Source organism: Camelus dromedarius, chromosome 4 (assembly GCF_036321535.1).
Source record: "Camelus dromedarius isolate mCamDro1 chromosome 4, mCamDro1.pat, whole genome shotgun sequence".
Taxonomy (NCBI): domain Eukaryota; kingdom Metazoa; phylum Chordata; class Mammalia; order Artiodactyla; family Camelidae; genus Camelus; species Camelus dromedarius.
In genome coordinates, this window is record NC_087439.1 from 38208665 (window position 1) to 38232979 (window position 24315).

At 38.7% G+C, this 24315-nt stretch overlaps 1 protein-coding gene across 7 annotated transcripts in view; it reads left to right on the top strand.

Moving 5' to 3' along the window:
* Nucleotides 1-14264, top strand: part of TANK (TRAF family member associated NFKB activator) — a 79825-nt gene extending 65561 nt beyond the window's left edge. For all 7 annotated transcript variants that reach the window (XM_031451532.2, XM_031451534.2, XM_031451536.2 and 4 more), the window contains exons 5-8: nt 2755-2831; nt 4061-4176; nt 9349-9929; nt 13444-14264. In XM_031451532.2, coding sequence (XP_031307392.1) covers nt 2755-2831; nt 4061-4176; nt 9349-9929; nt 13444-13620 — 951 coding nt within the window. In that variant the 3' untranslated portion in view covers nt 13621-14264. The remainder of the gene's footprint in view (nt 1-2754; nt 2832-4060; nt 4177-9348; nt 9930-13443) is intronic.
* The last annotated feature ends 10051 nt before the right edge of the window (nt 14265-24315 follow it).

The following is a 24315-nucleotide window of genomic DNA, read 5'->3' on the forward strand; positions in this document are numbered from 1 at the left end:
TTCAACTTCCTGCAGTACAGGGTCCACCTGGATAATATTTGAGAATAGAAAGAAAAATACTGGGGGAGTTGGGGAAGGGACAGTGGTAGAGTACATGCTTAGCATGCATGAGGTCCTGGGTTCAATCCCTAGTACCTCCATTTAAATAAATAACTAAATATAAATAAATAAATCTAATTATCTCTCCCCCTCCAAAAAAAAACAAAAAACATTTTTTAAAGAAAAATACAAGTTATCTCTTCAGATGTTTACTCTCTGGGATGCTCAGCAAACTGAGTAATCTTCATTAGGTAAGATAATTTAGCATTTAAAAGAAAGTCTTGAGTTTCTGGGGAAAGTGTTGGAGTTGCTATTGACTATACTAATTCTAAATCCTTTGAAGGAAAGAAATGATAATTTTCAGAAAGTTGTATCAGATTGCTATAATAGAAAATACTAACATTCTACACCCATCCTAGATAAACCTACTTCAAAAATGTCTGTCAGAGAACTGCTTTTGCCTTTTGAGTGGGAGTGGAGGCAGCTAACATGTTAAGGTCCCTTTTAAAATTTTTTCTTGGGATGTGCGGACATAAAACTTTCATTTGAAATATATCAACAGATTTATTTGGTGTGAATGAGAGAATTTATTTGGTGTGATTTATTTGGTGTGATTATACTTAGTATAATCAGCAATACTTTTCTTCAATAATTATAACAGAAATAATAGTAAACAGAGGTGTTCCTAACCCTAAAGAAGCTTGAAGACCTTAGTTTAGATACTTCATAGAAATTCCGCAATAAAGCAGCCCTCCCTTTACCCCCTGCCAAAACACCCAAGGAATCTTTACCAAATACATTCACCCACACCAGCTATCAAATCTAGACACCACAGAAGTCAACACCAGTTATTTGGCAAGCCAAACAAAAATTTACCATTCTTTTCCTACACCTCATTCTCCCCCCGCCTCCCCCACTTTAGCTTTCAAGGTTTAACTTCAGAAGCAGTCATTCCTACTTTATGTCAAAGTCAGTACTGTGAAAACTAGAATAGTATTCATTACTGTTTCTATGTTAACTATCTTCATTTTCAGGCTAAAATTACAGAGCACTTCTTTTTGGTTCTTTTTGGCTCCTAATAAAATGGGATTTTTCATATTGAGAGTTTCTAATAGTAAATTTTAAAAGAAGATTAATCATTCCATTTAATTTAGTCACGTTTTATTTATTTAATATATCAAATTGTCAAATGTTTCTGTTCTCTTAATATTACCTCTTCTCTGATTTTGTTGCTACAGATTTAATATAAAACAACTTTTTAAGGGTTTGTTTTCATACTTGTAGCATTCCGAATGATTGGTTAGCTTTAAAATGTTGCCTTTCTTCCTAGTCCACACTAAAATCCATTGAGTGTTCTAATTACACGTAACACTAAAGAAAAACCTTGTCTACCACTTTTAAAAACAAACTGTGAATGTGAAAATGTCTTCTGATAAGACTGCTTTATAAAGCTCAACAAAGCAGTTTTAATCTAGAAGAAAAGGCCTAAGTATTTGTCAGACAAAAAGTATGCAGCAGCAAATGATCTTTATTTTACCTCAATCTGACGACATAATATATAAAATCACAAATTGTTTGGGTTGCCAAGATTATATCTTACTAATTTACTAAACTGTAAAATAATACTCTATTTTAGAAATGTTATGCAAACACTAGTATTTAGAAAAAGCTGAGAAAGTAGAATAATAAACTGAAAAAATTGGCAAAGATACTAATTTTAAGAGAAACAAACTGGAATCAAGTTTTTTCCCTAAAGAACAAATAAGACTCCTAAGAAATTGGAAGAACCTTTTGAAAAGCAAGATTAAGGGAGATGTACTCAGATGATAAGAAACAATGAAGTAAAATTATCCATTTTAGTAATAGCTACAATGACCTTAATTGAATAAAATATAAAAAGTCACTAAATATAAAAGACTGGCTTGAATTTGAACTTAAATAAGACCTATACAGTTTTGGCTGAATTATAATTTATGATTGAATAATATTAGGACTCCTTCAAAGATTTGAATTTATCAGTTTGTAGCTTTAAAAGGTACACAAAATTTTCTAGGTATGACTGAAGAATTTTTTACAGCTCTGAACTATACAGTCAATTATTACTTGTTCTTTAATGTTGATTTTTAAATGTCATAATAAGTGTAATACCAGTGGAAGCCACAGGGTGGGAGTGGAAGGCAAGAACTTGTGTTAAAGCAGCTTAAATACATAATTGCACTATCTTTAAAATGCTTGTTAAATGCTAAGGACTGTAGCTTAGTTTTCTTTATTCCTGTAATACAGCTGCATTCCTCAGCAAAGACTCTATAACAAAATACAAAGACATTGATTTAAATGTATAGGCCAGTAATGGAAAAGAAGTAAACACACACAAACACAGGGATTTTTTTTTCCTTAAGTTTCTAGTCATGTCAGTTGCTTGTTGGTCAGAGTAGCAATTTGATCAATATATGAATTTGAGGAAATTTCTTGAATTATCAATACTGGAAATAGTAATTGAAGAAGTTACCAGAAATACATCATGTCTTCATCTTATTTTTCTGCCTTCACTTTCCTTTTTCCCTGCTCTCATTTTAAAAATTCTGTTGTACATTATATATGTATATATCTGTAAGCTAACTAAACTTTCTTTTTGATGAAGATGTGTTTTCTGTCAACCCATTCTCATTTGAGTATAGAAGCAATTTAAAGTGGTAATTATTTTATATCTTTAAGGTAAGAAGACAAGAGATTTCTTCTCCAAGAAAAGAAGCATCACCAAGGAGTCTTGGCATTCATTCATTCCATGAAAGGTAGTTCTATATTCTTTTTTGCCAACTCTACAAATTATAAAATTGAAATATGTTTTTATTTACATATTTTAAAATTTTAGCAATCGTGAGAAAATATAGCAGCCTTTTACAACTAGAAGAGACCATCTCAAGCCTCCTCCATGTTAAAGTGACCTAAATAAGCTACACAGTTAATAGCAGAGATGGGTCTTAAACCTGAATTTTCTGGAGCTCTCATACTTCAGTAGAACAAATATTATGGCCACATTGTTTGATATGGATGGATTTTAATGTTAACCTTATCAAAGTGAGGAATATTTTCCTTCTGTTTACAGAGAACGAAAAGTCAATACAGCATAGTGTGATATATGAATAAGTAGATATGCTAGTGTGCACTACATTCATGTATTAGAACTTTGTCACTTTGTGTCTGGCTCTCCAAATATTAGAGCTATTTTAGGAGACATTTTAGGAATTTAAAGTGATTTTTTTTAACTTTAACCTTTCTTTAATACTTTTGTTTTTTATAGAAGCACAAGATTACAGCTTTCCAGAGACTATTTCTTTAAAACAGTAAAATTAATTAAATAAAAATAGCAGTTATCTTTAGTATCTGTTGCATTTCCTGATTCTAAAAAGAATACATGTTTATTGACAAACTAAAATGGAAAATATGCAAAGTACAAAATGGAAGTTTCCCCAAGTCTAGCCACTTCACCAGCACTTCTAAACAAACATTTTGTTATATGCTTTAAAATAGAGAGGAAGAGAAAATCCCTGCTCCCTTCCCACCCTCCTCCTTGACCCTCCCCAAGAGGTGGGGATGCTTATCCAGTCAGATTCCAAGACACTTTGCATTACAAGACGGCACCCCTTAGTGAAGCTGTTCTCTTATGCTTCCTCCTTCCTTGTGATTGGTGCTGAATAAAAGGTCAAGGGAATATCTGGTCTTTTTTCCTCTCAAATGTCTGCTGAAACTCCCTTCCCCCGAATCTCCTGTTATTCCGTGTGGCTTACTGGAATATCAGTAAGATCCCAAGACGCTGTATGTATTTAGACAAATAAAGAAGCTAGAGTACATGTTCCATATGCGCTTACTAGATTCCTAATAATAAAATGATTCTTTATGTTTTAAACTTCAAATTTCGGTGATTATTTTGTGGTACATTAAAAGGTGCTGTGCCAATTAAATCATAACAAAAAAATTTGAAGATATAGCCTTACATTTCAGAATACTGATTTACTTTTAGGGGTTCTATAGAGAAGACTTTCCGGGATCTGAAAGAAGAATTTCATAGAATATGCATGCTGGCAAAAGCACAAAAAGACCACTTAAGCAAACTTAATGTACCAACCACTGCAACTGGTAAGGTTTGATTTAATGTACAGTAATACTAACTTTATTGGTTGAATTTGATTTCTTTTTGATTGTGAAAATATTTCTAAATGCTTATTAAGTGCTGAGGATCTGCATCTTGTGCCTCTCACCACCTATAATGGGTAAGTTCTGTTTTAAGTTCTGTAATGTATGACCTTATATAATTACTGGCCCTTTCCCCCTCCCTCTATTTTGTGTGGCACTGTATAGACTGAATTGAATGACACAATTACTAATCATCTTAATGAGGAGTCCCACCTTGGAAAAGTAATACAGGATATATCACTCAAAGTCTTCAGTTGCTATTTGGGAGTCTTATTGAATATTAATTGATATGTGAGGAAGCAGCCTTGGAGCTGCACTACCATGTATAAGCAAAGTAAAATTATAACATTAGGTTTGTTTTTAACTTCTGCCTGAAAGTTAAACACCATGGATAGATTCTTATAATTTGGTTCAAGAAATAAACATTTCACATTTCATGAGGCCAATTCTGTTGGAGGCACAATGTACAAATGTAGTATAAAATATAACTTAAAAGGAGTATCTGTTTTACAGATACGTTGCAGCGTGTTTTTTAAAAGCTCCACCCTTCCCTAAAACCCCAGACTGGCTTCCTGGTGTTTGCTCCAGTAGGTCGGTATGAATAGCAAAATACTAGGGATTGAATCTGGCTACCAAGCACTCTGTAAACAAAAGGAAGGTAAACCGATCATTTATAATGATAAATTCTCCTTTACCCTTGTGATTTGAGATATGCTGCATATAATTCCCAAGAGATGTGATTTACAGTTTTCACTCTGAAAGACGTTGCAGCAGTGCTAACACTCCTTTAATTAAAGATCACTTTGCATTTCTTACAGCTCTTATAGCTAGGTTATTTAAAAATCATTTCATAGTGCAAATTCACTTTTTGCTTACTACTACCATCTTATTTTCAGAAAAGGTACACGTGTGCTGTTGGAGAAGCAAAACAATCTTTGTAGACAGACTTAATTTATCTCTTCCCCTCCCTTCCCTCTACTTCCCCAAAAAGAACTCCAATTTTTCCACCTTAATTTTTGTAATTTTCATGAGAAATTGATTTTTGTGCAGACTAAAGACACTAGGTACTTCTGAAGTAAAAGAAATATTTTTATTTATTTAAACTCTACTAGCTACAGAGATGTACCCAGAATTCATAAACATGCTTTTTTTGAACATCAGCATCTTTTCAAAACATTGTAATGGTGACATATTCGTAGTTACACAGAGAACCTACCCCATTATCAATGGCTTAATACTTTGACCATTTTTAAATTGCACAGATCTAAATCTGAGTATGTATCTGTCAACTAGAATACAGTGTTTAACTTCAATTTCTTCCCCACTAAAATGCTTTCTAACATTATTCTTGTGCTTTATATTAACTGCATCACAAATAATAAATACAACATTATTCTTGAAATGTTTTAGATCCTCTGTGCTACCGACTCCAGTGAAGTTTTGCTGGGTCTAAACAAACCAAAATATCAAATACTGTGTTTCTGACAGTAGTAGATCAAAGAGGGAAAGAAACAAAAAGAAATGTCAGAAAAAAATGCCTATTCAGGTTTTTTTTTAAGCATAAACAGTACATTTAATACAAATATAAAGGAACTATTTTTAATATGATTTGCATAATACAACTTATTGTCCTGTTATTTTTTATTAAAATTTGATTTTTACTTTAAATAAACAGATATAATTCATGAATTGCTGAGTTAGTAGACTTGTACATTTCCTTTTTATTACTTTTTTCTTCTCCTCATTCATATATTGACAATAGCCTTGAGAAAGGATAAAGGTAAAATGCATGTTTAAGCAAATGTGGTTTCACAAAAAGCACTATTTAGTCCATAAAGCAGGGTCATATTTCAGTGGAGATCAGGAGAGAAGGATACAGGATTAGAGGTGACAAACAACCATCAGACCTTTTTTTTTGGTCAATATACAAGGTAGTCAAAGTAAGAAGCAGTCTAAATGGACAGCCTGTACTTAAAATTTAGAAATTTAAAAAAATTTCTTATTTTACTTTTTTTCCTTGCAGAAATGTGTCCTTGAAGTTTAAAAAAAAGGCAGTTTGCTCATCTGATCATATTTCTTAGTGTGGTGTCAGAATAGCAAGTGCTTTCATGTACCTCGTTTGGGTTTTATGCTTTCTAAGCTTGGATTTCTAGTAGCCTTAGAAATCTTAGGTTTAAATTTTTTTATTTTTATATGTTAATAGATAGTAACTCTCACTGCTTGAGCAGATTAATCAGATTATTTTAATGTGCTGAGTTATGCTAGCTAGCTATACTGAAGGAAAATACATGCTTTATTGCACCTGTTTGGGTTTTCCATGTTTTGTTCACAAGGGGATTAGGGCTACAACTGGAAAAGAAATTCAGAGCACATTTCTGCCATTTTGGAGACTCTTCTCTATAATGAAGAAACTAACATGTTCAATTTAGCATAATGGTTCAGAGCATAGGCTGCTGGGATCCAGTTCCAGATCTACTACTCATTCATTAGCTGTGTGGCCTTGGGATCAATCTCTCCATGTCTCCGTTCCTTTACACGTAAAGTGGGGATAATATAGTGCCTATCACACACTGGTTCTGAATGTGAAATGAATTAATGCACATAGAATGGTTATAACCGTGTGTGGCACATAGAAGTGCTATTAATGTTAATACTGGTCATTAGCAGCTGCAGCACATTCTTCAGCATTCACTTGTTCTCCTATTGAAGAACATTTTGATAAGTGTTTCCTCCTTCTCAGGTTTACATAACTTGGTTGCCTCAACAGCTGGTTTTCCTGATTTGTTATTTGCAATTAGTAAATGTAATCTACAAAGAAAGTACTGTTTCTTAAAATTTCCTGCTACTTTTAAGTTTACTACAAGGAAAAATGACTACTTGAGAGTTAATAGACTTGAAGAACCTCAGAGGACAAAGAAATCCTGTTAAACAGTTGAGCTTGGTCTCAGTTACTATACCTCTCCTAGTCAGACAGATTATCTAGTAAAAGTAGATTATTATACTAGGATATGTGGGAAAGAATGTATTTATTGAGGGGTACTGGGATAAGTGGGAAACAATACATAGTTTAGGACCTCAAGAGACCTACTTTAATGAGAGAAAGAGGTATATTTGAAAATACGATACAGAGTGTTTAGTCCTCAGGGCACCAGGAGTCATGCCTAGACCGATCTTGGGAAGCCAGCGAGCCATCCAGAGAAAATAGTATCTAAGCCAAGAAGTGAAGGACAAATAAGAGTCAGGCTAAGAGTAATAATGGAAGGAGACAGTTCTGGCAGTCCCAGAGACGAGAGCATGGCTGTTCGGAGAACTGTACCAAAGTTCATTACAGCCAGGAGTGAAACAGATATGGTGAAAGATTAGAGCATGGAGAGGTAACTAAGGGCCAATCATGAGTAGTTTTATATGAGTTTTAAGGCTGAAGGCCTTGGAGAGCCATGAAAAAGTTTTATTAAAAGGATAACATGATCAGATCTGTACTTTAGAAAAACTAAGGGAGGGTAGGGGGAAAGCAGTGTGCACAACAGAGTGTATATGAGAGAAATTTAGAAGCAAGGAAACAGGCCAAAGGCTGCTGTAATAATTCAGTAAGAGAAGAAGGTATGTACTAAAGAGAGGCAGTAGGTATATGAAAGGGTGAACCAAAGAAGTTGTTTGCATTGTACTGCAATCGTGTCCAAACAGAAAACATCTCATGTTGGAATGTGCTGTGCCCAAGACAGAAGGGTGTCATGAGATTGCAAAGACCAGAGGAAGGGAAAGGAACTGACATTTGCTGAGTGCCTACTAACCTGGACGGACACTGTGTGCAGGGCTCTGTATACTGTGTCTGCTTAAATCGGCATCATTGGTTAATGTACAGCTTCACTGATGACTACCTTTTAAAGTGCTAATTAAAAAAATTATTTTTACCATTTGTTCATTTGATGAAAATACACACATTACCAACCTCCAACCTCACTGCTTTCTTGAAGTAACATTGTGGAACATAACTTAGCTTTTTATAATGTCTTAGTACCATCAACATGGAGAATGCTTTGATCATTGCTTTTTTTTGCATTGAAAAATGTAGCCCTTATTGGCTCTTTGCTAAACTGTAGTGTTTTCTGAGTTCTTATATCTGCTTTTTTGTTTGTTGTGTCCTCTAGTGCTTTTAGCTCTTATTGATTTGTATATCTGCTTTCAACAACTCATATCCATACTTTGTAACCTGCTGCTTCTAACCAGGTATGAACTAGAGAAACATCGTCAAGCTTGTTAGGACAAGTCTCAAATTAGAATAAGAGCAAAATTCATCTTTCTCTGGGCCTTGTGGCTGTAAGCTGGTCTCCTCAAAAGCAGTTTTACTTACTTTCTAGCTTTTGCCTATGTCCTAGAGGTGAGTTAGTTAGATAAGTGGCTTCTACATAAATGAGCTACGGAGACCCTGGTGTCTACCTGATACTTATCTGTTATCTGCAGAGGCTTTTTTTTTTTTTAATAAGATGAGAGAATCATATATTCACATAAATTTTCTGAACATGCATCATAAAATGTCATCCTTCTTTTGTCTCCACAGTCTACTCTCTCTCCAACCCCTCCACCAGCACCACTCACTCACATAGATTGTTGAGGGTAGACAATGGCTAAGTTGATTGGTGACACACTTCGTCACTCAGGGATGTTAGGGAATGTAAATGACCTAATTCATATACATTCTTAACCTGTATAATATATTCCTGGTAAGGATTTTCCCTTTTAATAACTTATTTGTCTAAGTAAGCTCACAGTTGCAGCTTCCATTACTGACAAAATGTTTAAGTGTATACACTACAAGCAAATTTTTCTTAAGTGTAGAGCAGTATAACTGTGAACAAGATGCAAAGCTTACCGTGCAAGACCCAGGAAAAGACAAAGTTAAACTGTGACTAATAATCTACATTCCACTTCACCCGCTGGAGACTGCTAATATTTCTGTGTTAGGTGGTAGCAAATGTAAAAATTCCCAGTTGTCTTCAGTTGCTATAAAAATCAATAGAAAAAATAATACTCATCTATCCAAGGCGAATTGAACATTCAGATTTTTAAGAATGATTGAAATGCAACTGTTTTCCCTTTCTGTTTTTTTCCCTGCAGAGACACAGTGTTCTGTGCCTATACAGTGTACGGATAAAACAGATAAGCAAGAAGTGCTGTTTAAGCCTCAGGCTAAAGATGATATAAATAGAGGTGCACCGTGCATCACATCTGTCACACCAAGAGGATTGGCCCGAGATGAGGAAGACAACTCTGTCGAATCACTTTCTAAATTCAATGTCAAGTTTCCACCTACAGACAGTGACTCTACTTTCTTACATAGCACTCCGGAAAGACCCAATGTCCTTGGTCCCACCGCATTTGAGGCTGTGTGCCAGGATACATTTAATATGGAGCCCAGAGACAACCCGGGAAACTTTGTTAAAACAGAAGAAACTTTATTTGACATTCAGGGCATTGAACTGATAGCTTCAGCTACACAAAACCTTAAAACAACTGACAAAACAAAACCCTCAAGTCTTGTGAACACTTGTATCAGGACAACTCTGGATAGAGCTCCGTGTTTGCCACCTGCAGACCATAACAAATTATGTATAAATACATTCCCACTTCAGGACCCGTCTGATGCACCTTTTACTTCACTTGATTCCCCAGGAAAAGCTATCCGAGGACCACAGCAGGTAACTGTTTTGCATTAACAAACATTATGTGTGAACACACGTTTTGCTATGCGTGCACAGATACGCGTCTCTTTCAGGTTATCAGACATCCTTTTTTAAACTAATGACTTGCCAAAGTTAAGCTTTCAATAAAAATTCCAAGTCCTATAATAAATGACATGAAATTATAAAAGATGAATATGGTGAGGCTCTATTATAAAGTGCCTTAAAATTTATGGCACATTTAAAAATACATGTAAACCTTATCCATATCTAGTGGGTTATCACTTTCTGAGCCCCTTATTCAAAGCTTTTACTCAGCATCAGTATTATAATAGGATTCTTTATTACATTTCATTCTGTGAAGCAAATGGCATTTTTTATCAAAAAGTTGTGTACATCATATCTTTACAAGAATGCATGATTTTATAAGTAATCACATTGTATATTTCTCTTTATCAAAGTAAGTGAACCGTCTTTTAACTAACACTTCTATTATATTCTTAGTTATACAGAAGTAGATCCGTAGGGCTTGGGTTTGGGTTTGGTTTTGGTTTTGGTTTCTAATCTGCCACTGAATAAGCAGCCTAATATATTTTTTAAATAATCTCTACATATGTGTGATTTTAATCAAACACTTTAATGTTACTAAAGCTTGCAAACTACTTACAGTCCCTCCACCCCTACCCCAATCCACTCCTGTGCTCCCTTTTACTCAGGTCTATTACAGAATGATTCTTTTACTTCAATAAAAAATTTTTAAGGCAAGTGAAAAGCATATAATTGTTACATTAAATAGAAATCTGTAAAAATACAGATCAGTGTAAATGCTTATATAATTTGCAAACATTTGTCTGATTTCTCTTTGCCTTGAGGTATTTAATTTACAAAAAACAAACAAATACCATCAACTTGTTTAATATCCTTTGGCTTTATAAGTACTTTTGTAGGTTATAGACTTCTTTAGATTTTTTTTTTAATTTATTTTTTCTAATTGAGTTATAGTCAGTTTACAATGTGTCAATTTCTGGTATACTAGACTTTTAAATCAGCATACAAAGAAAGCAGTAGTCAAGCTGTGGTATATTTTAGTAGTGCAGAAAACTAAGCATCTCTGCCATAAGCTTTAATTATAAACTCACTTATGTTCTACATTGTACCTTATTTCACATCATAGCCACAGTTACAGTTACTACTTAGTGAAACAAATTAAACAATTTCATTTACTGCAAGTAGAATTCCTGGGGAGCTGTGAAGTGCATCAGTTCTAATGCTTGTTACTTTTTTCTCCTCTCTGTCTTGCTTGTTCTTTTACTAGTCTGTGCATTCATGTTTCAGTAGATGGCACCCTGCATTGTGCATTTGCTTTCTATGCTACAGCAAGGGAAACAGCTGGTATGTGATTACTTGATGGAAAAGTATTCAGCTAAAAAATGCAGGAGAATTGGTGTTGAGCTGTCACAAGACATGGGGCATAAGGTTAGATAATTGATATTTTGGCAGAAAAGGCATAGAAATTCATTTACTTTGAAGGCCATGTTACAGTTTAGGATTGAAAGAATATTTCTTAAAATGGGGTTTTAAAAAACATTTTGTTTTATTTGTATTAATAAAGCTATTATGATAAATATAAAATTCTTGAGTTGTTGATAACAAAGGGAAGTGAAATTTTGGTTGCATAGTTCAGATTTTTATTTTATGTCAATTGTTATTACCTAACACCTTTCTTATACATTCAGCTATCATAATAAATTCTAAAATATATTTGCTTATTTTTGTTCTATGCGATTTTCTTTTCTTCCTGTATTTGCTGAGTCAGTGATTGGGGTCCCAACTAAATTCTATGAAAAGACCAAATCTGAACTAATAGCCCCTAATAGAGAAGGATAAGTATCTTTGCAGATAAATTGGGCAAGGCTTACCAAATTTAGAAGCTAAATTGCGTCTGAGTCTATTTTTTAACTATTTTATAGATCTCAATTAAAATTATCTTCAACACAATAACCTTTTACTTATATCCATGTCAATTTCCCATTAGAGTAGTACATATTAATCAATTGCACTTTTTGCTTAAACTGACAACAGTAAAATTTAGTTAGCTCTGTTATATACTGACAGTACTGTTTGTCCTTTATCATGGAAGAAAGATGTTTCCAAAAAAAATAACTTTACCCCAAATTTCAAAATATGTATTTTAAACATTACTGTTTTTTTGTAATAAAATTGCCGCTTCTCACAAAAAGATTGAGTCAGTGTTATTATAAGCCCTCTGTACTAATATTTAAATATATCTCAGAGCTTAGACAGACTTTGTATATTGACACCAACTGTACACAGCTGTCCAGTAAAATGTTTATAAGAAGACAGTGATATCGTGAAACCCAAATGCTTCAATTAATAATATACTGTTTATGTAATGATTGGTTAACTAGAATGAAAGAGATTGGTTAAGGGAATGAAAACTAACACTGTGTCAGGTATTGGACTAGGCAGTTATTTTAAAAATATATTAGTAGTAGGAGCACAAAGCAATCTCTTTAAGTTGAATTTTTAATGTGACTTTCCTCAAAGTGTAAGAATTTAGTTATGCCAAGGTAAGAAAGCAAATTTTTAAAATACTGTGGTTTACCACATTTATGGAAAATTAGATAGTCCAGTCAACATTTATTGCACACCTGCTGCTGAACTAAATGCTTTTTCTTGCCCTTCTAGATGTTTTTTTAAAAAATTAAGTTATTTAAGGTATCTATGTGCTGCTTATAATGGAGGTGTAGTTCAGTTGAATTAGACTTTTCCATAATTCTTTAATTGGGCAACTGTTAACAAGTTTCCCTTTAGTTAGCCACAAGGAAGGGTAAGAAGGCCAAACTATGGGCTATATAACAGGAGCAAAATAAGAAGTCAAAAGAATGCATCTGATTTTAGATTTTATTGAATGATTAAATATTTGAGGTTTCAAAAAACAACTAATAATGCAATTTGTTTAGTACTTTAAAAGAAAAAAATTACTTTCAAAAATCAGAACACTTACTCCTGTATGATTCATTGTATATTTGCTTACAAATAGTAGTGAAATTTAAATTGCTCTTGATCAAAATGCATGTACACACACACACACATCATGTCTGGTGTGCTGTGTATTAATAAAGGCCCTACAACTTAAGGCTTCCAATATAAAATAGAAAGATAGAATTTAATTTTTTGAAAGTCTTAATTATTAACTGTTGCTCCAAAACTTATGCCATTGTGATAACAGGTATTAAAACATGCTGGTGCTGGTGTTACAGCTGGAAGTTTTTAATACGTGAAGAAAGTGCATGAATGTGTATTTTAAGTGATTCTTAAAGTTATGTCCTTTATGAAAAAGAGAATTGAGTCATGTCCTCATGCTAATACTATGGAAAGTTAATTTGCTTTCATATTAGGGAATTTCTTATATGTGCACATAACCCATTCAGAAAAGTTGAATTTGAAATTAAGTGCAAGTGGATCTTAAATACAAATAACAGAAGATGTTTTTGTTTGTTTTCTGCAGCCCATTTGGAAGCCCTTTCCTAATCAAGACAGCGACTTATCGGTACTAAGTGGCACAGGCTCAGAACTGCGTATACCTCGAGTATGTGAATTCTGTCAAGCAGTTTTCCCACCATCCATTACATCCAGGGGGGATTTCCTCCGGCATCTTAATTCACACTTTAATGGGGAGACTTAAGACACATTTGAAAACAGACATACCAAGTTCTATGTGATGATTTGGGGTTTGTAATACTAGGTACTTGGTTGCAAATGTAGTTCAAGATCATTTGTTGAAAAATCAGTGTCACAGATGTTTGAGTTTTTCCTAAACTTACACTGTAACTTTCTTGTATTACCTTTTAAAAGATCATTCTGTAGAAAACTAATTCATTATATTCATGTTTACAGTGTTTATTACCATAATTCAAAGTTGTGTATGTGACTTATGGAATTGTGTAACAATAACTTATGTTTGCTTCAATTGTCTAAGCTTATTGCTTGGATTTCTAGTTAGATCTGTTGAATTTGGTGATGTCATGTTTATAGGGTTTTTTTCATTTGTTTTCATTTTAAGTTTTTGATTATTTATGCTATAGGTGATGTTCTTTTTGAATAAACCTATAATAGAGAATAGCATCTAAGTAAATACAAAACATAAGACATTTGTTGCTCAGTGATAAAAATCATGATAGGATTATTTAAAACACTTTAGATTGTTGGGGGTTTTTTATTAATAGATATGGCTTTAATTTTTACTGTGTGTCTAGCTACATGATGAAACATTATGTTGTGATCATTAATGTGTTCTTTGTTCCCGAATTGAAGAAATAAATCACATTTGGGGGAAGTTTATAAAATCCTTGTTTTTTTATCCAGTAACCTGATAGAAGGGTGATACCAGTTCTGGTGACATTTTATTACAACCAGTAGGTCACTGGATTTTAAAATTATTTTTCAAACTAAACTTTCTAAAGAAACACAGTTGTATTTAATGGGAGCAAATCTAAAATCCTGTAAGGACAATCCATATTTATTAATTTATATTAGAAATGTTCACATTCTTGTTGAGAAATTTGTTACTCATTGCTAGCAGCCTGACTGATGACCACTGAAAACATTTAAGAGACAGGATACCAAAATCAGAAGGCTGGAGAGTTTTGTTTAAAAGAGACTTCCCTTTCATTTTTCTTCCCTATGATTCTCATCTTTTAGGTTTCTGTCCACCCCCACCCCACCCTACCCCCCCACACACACACACAGGATTTTTTTAAATGTTTGAGGCATGGCTTCCATTTTATGAAATAAACGTTGATTTGCAACTCTCAAGGCAGAAATTTAAGCCTTCTTTGGAGCAAGTGTTTTTAGAAAACTGGAGGGTTTCAGATAGGGGAGTTGGAGCAGGCAGGCCCCTGTGCCACAGTGAAGAGCCTTAACTTGTGGAAGAATGAGAGTGGTGCCTCGACTTCTCAGGGTGCCAAGCACATCACACTGACATCTTCCTCCCCAAGGTGACATAGTGATTATTAAGCATTCACTGTGAAGGGTTCTGAGGCATGTGCATCTTTCTTTCATTGCCACTGGGGCTGCATGGAAATGCCTAGACAATTATCCAAATCTTCCCTTCCCCACAACCTCCCGCCCACCCAGCCACCCCTCTCACTCACTCCTCCCACACACACACACCAAATTAAAAATAAAAATTTCCCAGCGTGTACCAGCCAGGATACACCACCCTACCTATCTCGTGAAAGGGGATTCTTTTTCTTTCTCTTTTTCTAGGTGAGGAAGTGTCCCCCGCACACGGTTGACATCTACTAGCCCGCTGACAACCAAAGGAAATTATGGTCCTGAAAGCGACTCAAATTAAAGTGTATCACTGACCCTTCTCCAGTCCACCCTTTTCCCAACTCCAGCACTTTCAGTAAGAGCGGGGAACTCTTGTTTTCTTTGGGGTTCCAGTGCACCCCACGCTCCCACTTCCGAGGGACAGAGGCCCACCCGAGCCACAGGACAGGCATCCTGGAGAACAGGCTTCGGCCGGCACAGCAGTGGTGGCGCTGAAAGGTGGGGTGGACCCCCGCCAGGTCTCCGCTCTAATCCTGAGTCGTACTAGGGTTGCATTTGGCATCTGCTACGCGTGGCCGGGTAAGAACAGCTCCCAGGTAAAAAAGCTTCACACGCGAAACGCTGAGTCTGAAAAAACCACCCCCGCCGAGTCGAGGCAGTTGTGAGCGGGATGCCTGAGAAGTGGGAGGTGAATGTCCTCGGGAGGGCCCCCCCGGTGCAGCTTTCCCCGGAGGCTGAGGCTGCTGCCAGCGGGGACATCTGCTTTCTTACACTCCAGCCTGGCTCACCCCGCCCCCTCAGCCCCGGGTTGCGTGGTTATTTTACCAACACGGCGGGGAGGGAGAGCTCGAGGAGGTAGAAGAGGGGTGGATGGAAGCTCGGGAGATGTTCTTCCCACTCCCCCACGTCCCCTCCTTTTTTCTTCACATCTTTTAACCTTCAAGGTAAAGACTTTATAAACATGAAACGATAAAGCGTGTCCGCTGGCTCTCAGGCCCACCTTCTGCTCGCGGGACTCTCGGGTGAGGGGCCTTGCCCTCCTCTCCAGCCTTCCCGGAGGCGGCCCGGGTTTTGGCGGTTCCGCCAGGCGCAGGGGCCGGCCGGGTGCGCTCAGCCTGTGGCGCCTTCTCTCCCGGGCTGCTGCCTCGACAGCTGCTTGTAGCTACAGTAATTAGACTGTCAGTGCTTGTTAAAGGAGAGAGGGGAAAACACGCTTCTGACAGCAGATTCCGAGACTCCCCAGTTTGTTAATTTCTAAGAGATCTTTAAAGCATTAATTGAGGTCTCCCCAACTCTCCCCTCCCGTCCCTCTCCGCAACTCCTCCCTTCCCAAAAGTATCTTCGGGGAAGAGAATTTTCTCCGCGTGGAAGCAGTGTTTCCCGCAAAACTGCAAGTCCGCCCCACTCACGTACGCACACTATTTTACTTATACATCTATATGCACACATGTATACGCGGAAGGTTAACTGAGCTGAGGCCTCGTCCAAATAGGAACCAGGACTGCATTTAAAATAATAATAAATAAATAAATAAATAAATAAATAAATAAATAAATAAATAAATAAATAAATAAATAAATAAATAAATAAATAAATAAATAAATAAAACTAGGAAGGAAAGGGGGGAGGGAAGCAGAAGTCGGAAAGAAAAGAGAAAAGCAGCAGGCTGATTACGAGGTGTCAAAACTGCCAGGAGCAAGAAGGTGATAGCAATCAGGGGTGAGAAGAGTGCGGCATTCGTGCGGGGCAACTAATTATCCGTCTCATTTGAGAAGAGCAGCATTTGAGGCAGCAGCGTTCGCCTGCTGAACGGTGACAGATTGGCGCGGAGGAGAGGGGAGGTGTTAAAACAATGGAGCCGGGCGCGCGAGCGCTGCTGCATGCTAATCAGCCCTCCCTCCGCCTGCCTGCCGCGCTCCCTCCTTCCTCCTGGCCTCCCTCCTCCGCGCTCCCCCTCCCGCCTGCGGCGCTCCCTCCTTTCCAGCGGGCCCGCCGCCGCCGTCACCCGCATCCTGCTCCCTCGCTCTCCCGCGCGTCCTTCCCGCCGCTGGCAAGTGGAGCCCGGGCCCGGCCACCGCGTACCCCGCGGCCCAGGAGCCCCGCGCAGTCCCCCGCGGGCGCCCTCCGGGCCCAGGCCGCCCGCGAGTCGCCGGTGGGCACTGCCCCGGGCGGCTCTCCGAGGGCCGGCCCGCACCCAGCGCCCGCTCTCCTGGCGCGTTCTCGGGTCCCCGTCTTGGAGGAGACGCCGGGGAGCCTGCATTCCCCAGCCCACTCGCTTTCTGCTGGTGAACTGAACGCGGTGGGCAGCGAGTGGGAAGCCAAAAGAAGTCTGTAAGAGCGAGGGGCAGCCAGGGGTGGAAGAGAGTCGGGGCCAGGAAGGCGGAGAAGGCCCCCGGACCGACGGCAGATCTCTGGACGCGGCCCCAGCGTCGCCGCCGCCCCTCCTGACCCCCCAGCCCCGCCACGAGCAGTCGCGCGGACCACGGGCGAGGTCACCCCCCAGCAGTCTTCCTGGTCGCGCCCCGCAGGCCGCAGCGGCTCCCCTCGCCGGCCAGGCCAGAACTAGACGTGTACGATTTAAAAAGCACCAAGAGAAAGACAGATGAAGGGCCTTAGTGTTAGTTGTGCTTCCAAGGCTTGACCTCCTGACCCCAAGACTAGACTAAGGGGCTTCCGGACCCCCAGAGACACACTATTCAACTGTCGCGGGGGAGAGAAAGCCTTAAAGAAACCGGCCACCACCACCCGCTCCGCCGCAGCGACCCGAGGCCGGAAGGGGCCGGGACATCTCCGGCAGCACCGCTCCCCGCCTGGCTGCTGCGCTCCGCTCTCTGGCCTCTGAGAAGCTGGTCAAAACCGCAGGCCCGTGGCCGCCCCTGGACAGACAATCCACCAGAACCTGAGTCTCTGCTGGAAAAGGTCTTACACCTGTTGAGGCGGGCCCAGGACCCGAATTTCTTCCTCCTTTTTGAATTTAAAACCTGGTTATTGAGTTTACAGCTTTTGCTTAAAATACACTTTTGTTCGTATGTTTCTACTAGTACAGATTTACATTATCTACCCTTAGAGATTAAAAACATTGAAAGACACCTTCTTATGGCTTAAGTAGGTTAACAGAAACAGCTACAGAGAACTGGTAGGAATTTGGATTGAATGAGAATGCAATTCCTTATGTTCCCTGCTATTTAGCTACCCAGGTGTCTAAACAACAAAATTTTCTTTCCCCAAGCCATAGGTGGAAAAGGAAAGCAGCTGAAAGATAATCCATGCAGTTTAATTTTTGTTGTGCTGACCTTTGCCACTGCATAACTTTACACATACAACTGTTCGTTTAAAAATCAATAAAAAATGGTAAAGTTTGATAAAGCTGTTCATATATACAGGAAGATTTCATTGATATTATTCTCTCTACCCTGCTCTGTAATGTTTCATAGTAAACGTACAAGACAACAAATAAAATAAAAACGACAAGTAAATTCTGGTATTTTCTATCTTCATCACTGACTAGTCATACGAAAAACTACACAAAGCCACAGAGTGAATAATTTTTCCTTTTAGAATATGGACAGGCATATCAATACCAACAGTTGAATTCAAAGTTGTTAGGCTCTACTGACATAATACAGGATGTTTAAAAGTTTTTAAATTGAGAATTCTTAAGAGAGTTGTATGAAGACTTGTGTGTGAATAAATATTAATGCTTTTTCATTTCCACTCTTCAGAAAACCACTAAGCAGGCCTCTCTGCCCTTAGTGCATCACAGACTTTTTAGTGCTGGAGTATTATCTGGCATTTGGAAAATCCCTGGCATCTGAATCTGTTAAAATAGCAACCTAACAGAAGAAAAAAAAATTAACTTTACATTTATTAATGTAAACTTGGAGATGCAGATGCTCCATCAGCATCAAAATTAAGCAATTTATTAACTATTCATCAGCCTTTTCTTCATTAACCATTTCTTCAGAAGCAAAATGTCTCTGATACAGTAAACTTAGAGAGTTCAAATAAATTTAGTTCAATTCCATGCTGTCATGTGTTTCTAATATATAATCAAATTCCTTACCTTCCAACAACTTGGTTGTTATGGATTGAATGTAATTTCTTCTCAGTCTATAGACTTCACAAATCTGCATGATTGTTTTAATGGTGTATTTACAGATAAGTTTTTATTTGCACATAAGGACAAAAAGGTGAAGTGAAATTTGGTCCCAATGGAAACCTGTTAGTTTCCCTGAACATATGGCTCATTGGGCTGTTACTTCCTTTTTGAGATCATTTTCCAAGATTTTTTAATATATACATCAACTTGACACCAGTTATAAAGAAAATATATTGGCTTTGAAGATGCCTCCACCTGGGGCATATCTCTCAATAACAAACCATCTAGTCAGGTGTACCTCTGAATGTACAGGTGTCCAGTCTCCAAGAACAGGGCATAATTTGAAACTAGTCAGAAGTGACAGTTGATTTTACACTATCTATGAAATTAGGTAGTTCTGTGGATTCTTAGCATGCCAAAATGATTTGATTAATACAGTTTAGGGGTGACTGCTTTAAACTCTTTTTTCAGAAGGCTGTACATTTGGAATCCACAGTATTACGATGACTTTTCTCAGTAAATACAAGTGATGTAAGTCTCATTTATTGAAAGTGTGTGGTGCCAGCTTAAGACTTAAGGGGAAAATCACAGCACTTTGAAAAAGATGTAAATGTTCAATTGGTTAAAAAAGGGAAGAAAATCGTGCTAAAACATGTGCCTATTTCCATTATGCTTAATTTACTATTCAAAACAAGTTTTTCCTAATAAGCTCTATTGTTTCTTTCTGTTTTGTAAAATTTAATATGTGTGAGACAAAAACCAGATTCAGAATGTGAATGAAGTCTGTTTAGCGAAAGCTTGTTGGAGCTTACAGTTCAAGGAGAGCCTTAAATTAAAAGACACATCACCTTTCGACACTGACAGGATGAGGAAGCAAGTCTCTTAGGTCATTTCTAGAACCGGTTACAACTAGATTGCTAACTTCCTCCAGCCTCAGAGTGAATTCACACACTTAAAGTGCAGCAAACATGAGAATATTTGGAATGACGATGTCGTGTATATTTACTAAAGAACTTTAGCTTTCACTTTATTGTAGTTCTCTTCTTTCTGAGGTCTCAATTCCCAAACTGGACTGAAGTGTAAGTTCTCCAACATGTTATCCCCTGTCCTGTTAGGGTTGTTTGTCTTTAAGTCACTCACACATCTCCAGAGTTTTTGCACCTGATTATGGAAGCCCTTGATGTTGAACTGGTCTCCATCATTTGAATATCCCCTAGGGACCTGGAATGCCTGGACAGCCTGGAGCGTGCTTATGCTTTCTTTGTTGTGTAGGGCTATATCATGAATAGATTTTTGGAAGTATCTTGCTTATATCCTTTGGAAGCAGTGTACAAAAGATGAGTTATCACTTATTAATTCAGGGAATAATTGTTTCAGAAATAACATCTTAAAGATTGCCTAATCCAACTTTCTTTTTGTGTGGACAAAAAAAAAAAAAAAAAAAACCCTCAAACCAAAAACTGTCGCTAAAGAGAATGAATGAGTCCTTCAAACCCACTCTTATAGCTATAACCCAACTCAAGCTCTCCTGCCTTTTAATCCACTATTTTTTCTGTAATAATCCTCCATCTCAAAAAAGATATCCTTTTGCACTGGCTTTGTACTTGGCTTCATAGGAAGCTTATATCCAGAATCTTTTGTTCACAAAGGGACTAACCATTATGCTAAACCACTGAGACAGTAGGGAGCCTGACTTACTTGATATGGGATGAGGTGTACTATTGAGGGATTATCAATTTATCACCACCCTGAGACAGGGCCAGAACTTGTCTGCTGGGAAGAAGAAGCATCTCAGCGCACTGTGTTGAGATTTCTCATGCCTGCTCCAGTCAGCAAACAGCAAGTGTTGGAATGTATTCTGTAGCGTGAGACACCAACTAAGGTAGGAGAGAAGGTAAAAGGATTTGTACCTCTAAAGCATGGAGTTAAACCTCACTATAACACCAAAAGTACAATGATAACAATTTAACAGTCCAAACTCAAGACCAAAGGTTATAGTTTGTATGGGAAAGGAAAAAAAGTAAACCAGAATGAGCTGGAAGTGAGCCTATGCAATTTCCAAAACTATTAATCTGGAGCTAAAACATTCTCTAAACCAAACACTCTACTTGGTTCAAGAGCTGGCCTTCACTTGTCTTGATGGACTGAGGCTCCTAAAGGTGTCTCAGCTTTATGCTATCTTCCCCAGAGTATTAAGTGAATCAACTCTGAAAACAGCTCTCATTAGACAAATAGTTTCTCCATTTGCAGTTGTTAGATAGCACTAATCGCCAGTAAGAAAGGGGCGTCCTGTGTGGGTGTATCCATACAACTTCAAGCAATTGGCTTAAAAAGAAGGCAAGCTCACTAGGAATCCAAAGTATCAGTAAGGGTGATAAAGCTTCCTTGGAAAAGCTCTCTAACGAGGGCTGAGGAAGAAATGCAAGCAGCAGGCTTCCTCCGTTAAGCAGCTCTGTGACTCTCTCTCTCTCTCTCTCTCTCACTCTCTCACTCTCTCACTCTCTCTCTCTCTCTCTCTCTCTCTCTCTCACACACACACACACACACACACACCCAATATCCTGAGGTTTTACCACTGGCACTCTGAAAGTCTTTTTCATAAGCATCTACGAGGCAAGGCCTAGATGAGATCAATTTCTAGGTTAGAGCACTTGATAAATTTCAAATCAGATTTTGCTCTACCCTTCCACATTTCAAGTTGTCATGTCCCAACTTAATTTCTTTTGAAATAAAATTAGTACCATGCTCTGGTACCCTCCACTGGCCTGGAAAGGAGCCAGCCTCAGGGAAGGAGGCTGGTCCACTGTTCAGTCAAGAGTCAAACAACTCTGCCACTTCCCCCAAAATATAAGGACATTTCCAAGTGTTTCATTTCCTCCTCCTCCACTCTACAATGTCCTTGGGAAAATGTCCGGCAGGGAGTGGGGTGGGGTGGTAACTCGTTTCCTTTCTATGATAAAGTCAGTTTTAAAATGTCCTGATTAATATACTTCAGAGAATGAGCCTTGCTTCTCTTACAGTTTTCTTCAATAAAGTATTTTTTAGTTAGGATTGCCAGGTTTAGCAAACAATAATACAGGATGCCCAATTAAATGTGAATTTTAAATTTAAAAAAAAATTTTTTTACGGTATGCCCTATGCAATATTTGGCATCCCTGTTTTTAATACCTTGTTAACTAAAAAGATGTGAGGTCAAGTCTTTCTTAGCAGATTTTCCCCTAGTTTTTTGCTTTCTGTGGATTTGGGGGCGGTGGGGGTGGATTAGGTGAGAGCAAGTATCTCTTTGTAGCTGGAATTTTGTTTCTTCCTTTCTCATTCCGCAGGGAGAGTCTCAGTGCCTCATAAATCTCTCTCAGCCTCTGCTGTACACAGTGCTCTTCTCGCTTTTTCATATACAACGTTTTGTGTTGTGTTGAAACGTGGGTTTATCGTCTAAACTCCCCCAGGATGATGTGAGCTGCTCAGAGAGAGCGCGCTGCTCACCTAGCTTCCTCCCTTCCACTGGGTTCCCGGGCGTCCTGCAGCCTCTCCTTCCGGGCCGCCCCAGGTGGGCGAGGAGGCACAGCGGGAATCCTTCAGTCCCACCTCTGACCCAGGTGCCAAGGGAAACTGAGACTCGGAAAGTGGGCCCTGGGGGCGTCGGGAAGGGAAGGGGGACCGTCAGCGGGGCGTTTCGGTCCTTCCGGCCCCGCACAGGGAGGGGGAGGGCCTAGCAGGCCTTGCCCGAGGCCGGGCCTGGAGGCCTCCTCCGGCCGCCCGAGGCCTGCGGATCCGCCCTGCCGGGGCCCGCGAGGCCGGGAGCCGGGGCGCCTGGGCCCGGGGGTCCCCCTGCCCGGCCGACGGCTCCGGGCGCCCGGAGTCTGGGAGGCCGGAAAGCTCGGCCCCGGGGCCGGAGGCGCCCAGGCCCTTCCCCGCCGGCCGACCGCTCCGCGCCTCGCTTCCGCCAGGCGAGTCTTCCCCTCATTTGTTGCATTGTTTGCATTAATATGAATATCTTGTTCTGTTTGTTTTGTCTCCTGGGAGCCAATAAAGCTGTGATTTTTTTCTTTACACCAAATGCAGCTCTACGGGCGATCAATCAATGGGTAGTCTTCGGATAATCTGTGAGAGTGAGAAATCTAATAAAGCTAGCGACTAAAAAAGGAAAACAAAATCTATTTTTCTCTTAGGTTAACTACGTCAGGATGTGTTCCACTTCTGCTGCTTGAGGTGGGTTTAACTTTTTTTTTTTTTTTTGGCTTGTTTTGCTTGTTTGTTTTAAACAAATGGATTCAAATGTCAGGATGGGAGGGGAAGAGATTTGAGGGGAAAGAGATAAAAAGAGGGATGTTTGGGTGCTTTTTACGTTTTCTGATAATGGGGCGGTTCTCGCAAGAAGTGGAAGGAAGGTACTTTATAACATCCCAGGAAATGAGAGAGATGTAGGATTCTAATAAGATGCATTTCGTCAAAGAGGCCTTCCCCCAGTTTTCCAAGCAGGCAGGGAACGTAAATTCATAGAGAAGTTAACTAAGGAATGGTAATAAATGAAGTTATTTTAGTGTCCCCTGCCCCCATCCCTTGTTTCCTCCTCGAGACGCTCAACTCCCCAGACGAGTTTTTGGGCGCCCCCTCCGCCACCCTGGGCCAGGCGAGGAGGATGAGAAGGACCTGCCTCAGCTGCTGCTCTTCTCCTCACAGCACAATGCAACTGAAATCACTTATAAACAGATCAAAATAACAATCTGAATTATCTAACATTAACAGCTGAGCTGAAAAGTCCAAGATTATGTGATGAATTGTTAAATTGCAGCAGCATTGTTTTGGATTGCTAATTTAAAAAAATAAGCAAACCCCATTGACTCCAGATATGACAACTGAAAATACCCACAAATTATTTAATAAATGAAGCGTCTAACAACTTTAACACTTCCTGGTCGCCTTGTTAATAAATGTAATTTGAGGTAGATTTTTAAAATCTTCAATCTAAACAGTGAATTCATTACGCGCCATTCAGATCTCTGGATGCCTATGGACTTCTTGGAATTAGGTGTTAAATAGACAAAAGTGAACCAAACTGCCTTTAAAAGCACAGCATGACCATGTAATTCTTTTTCCAGTTTGTGGTAAAAAATGATGAAACTTCTTTCCAAGTAGCTATCACCCAGATTTAGTGTGAAAAGTAGTGTAATTGTAATTCACGCCATCAGGGTCTATCGCTGATAGACGATCAGCTGTTCTGTAGTG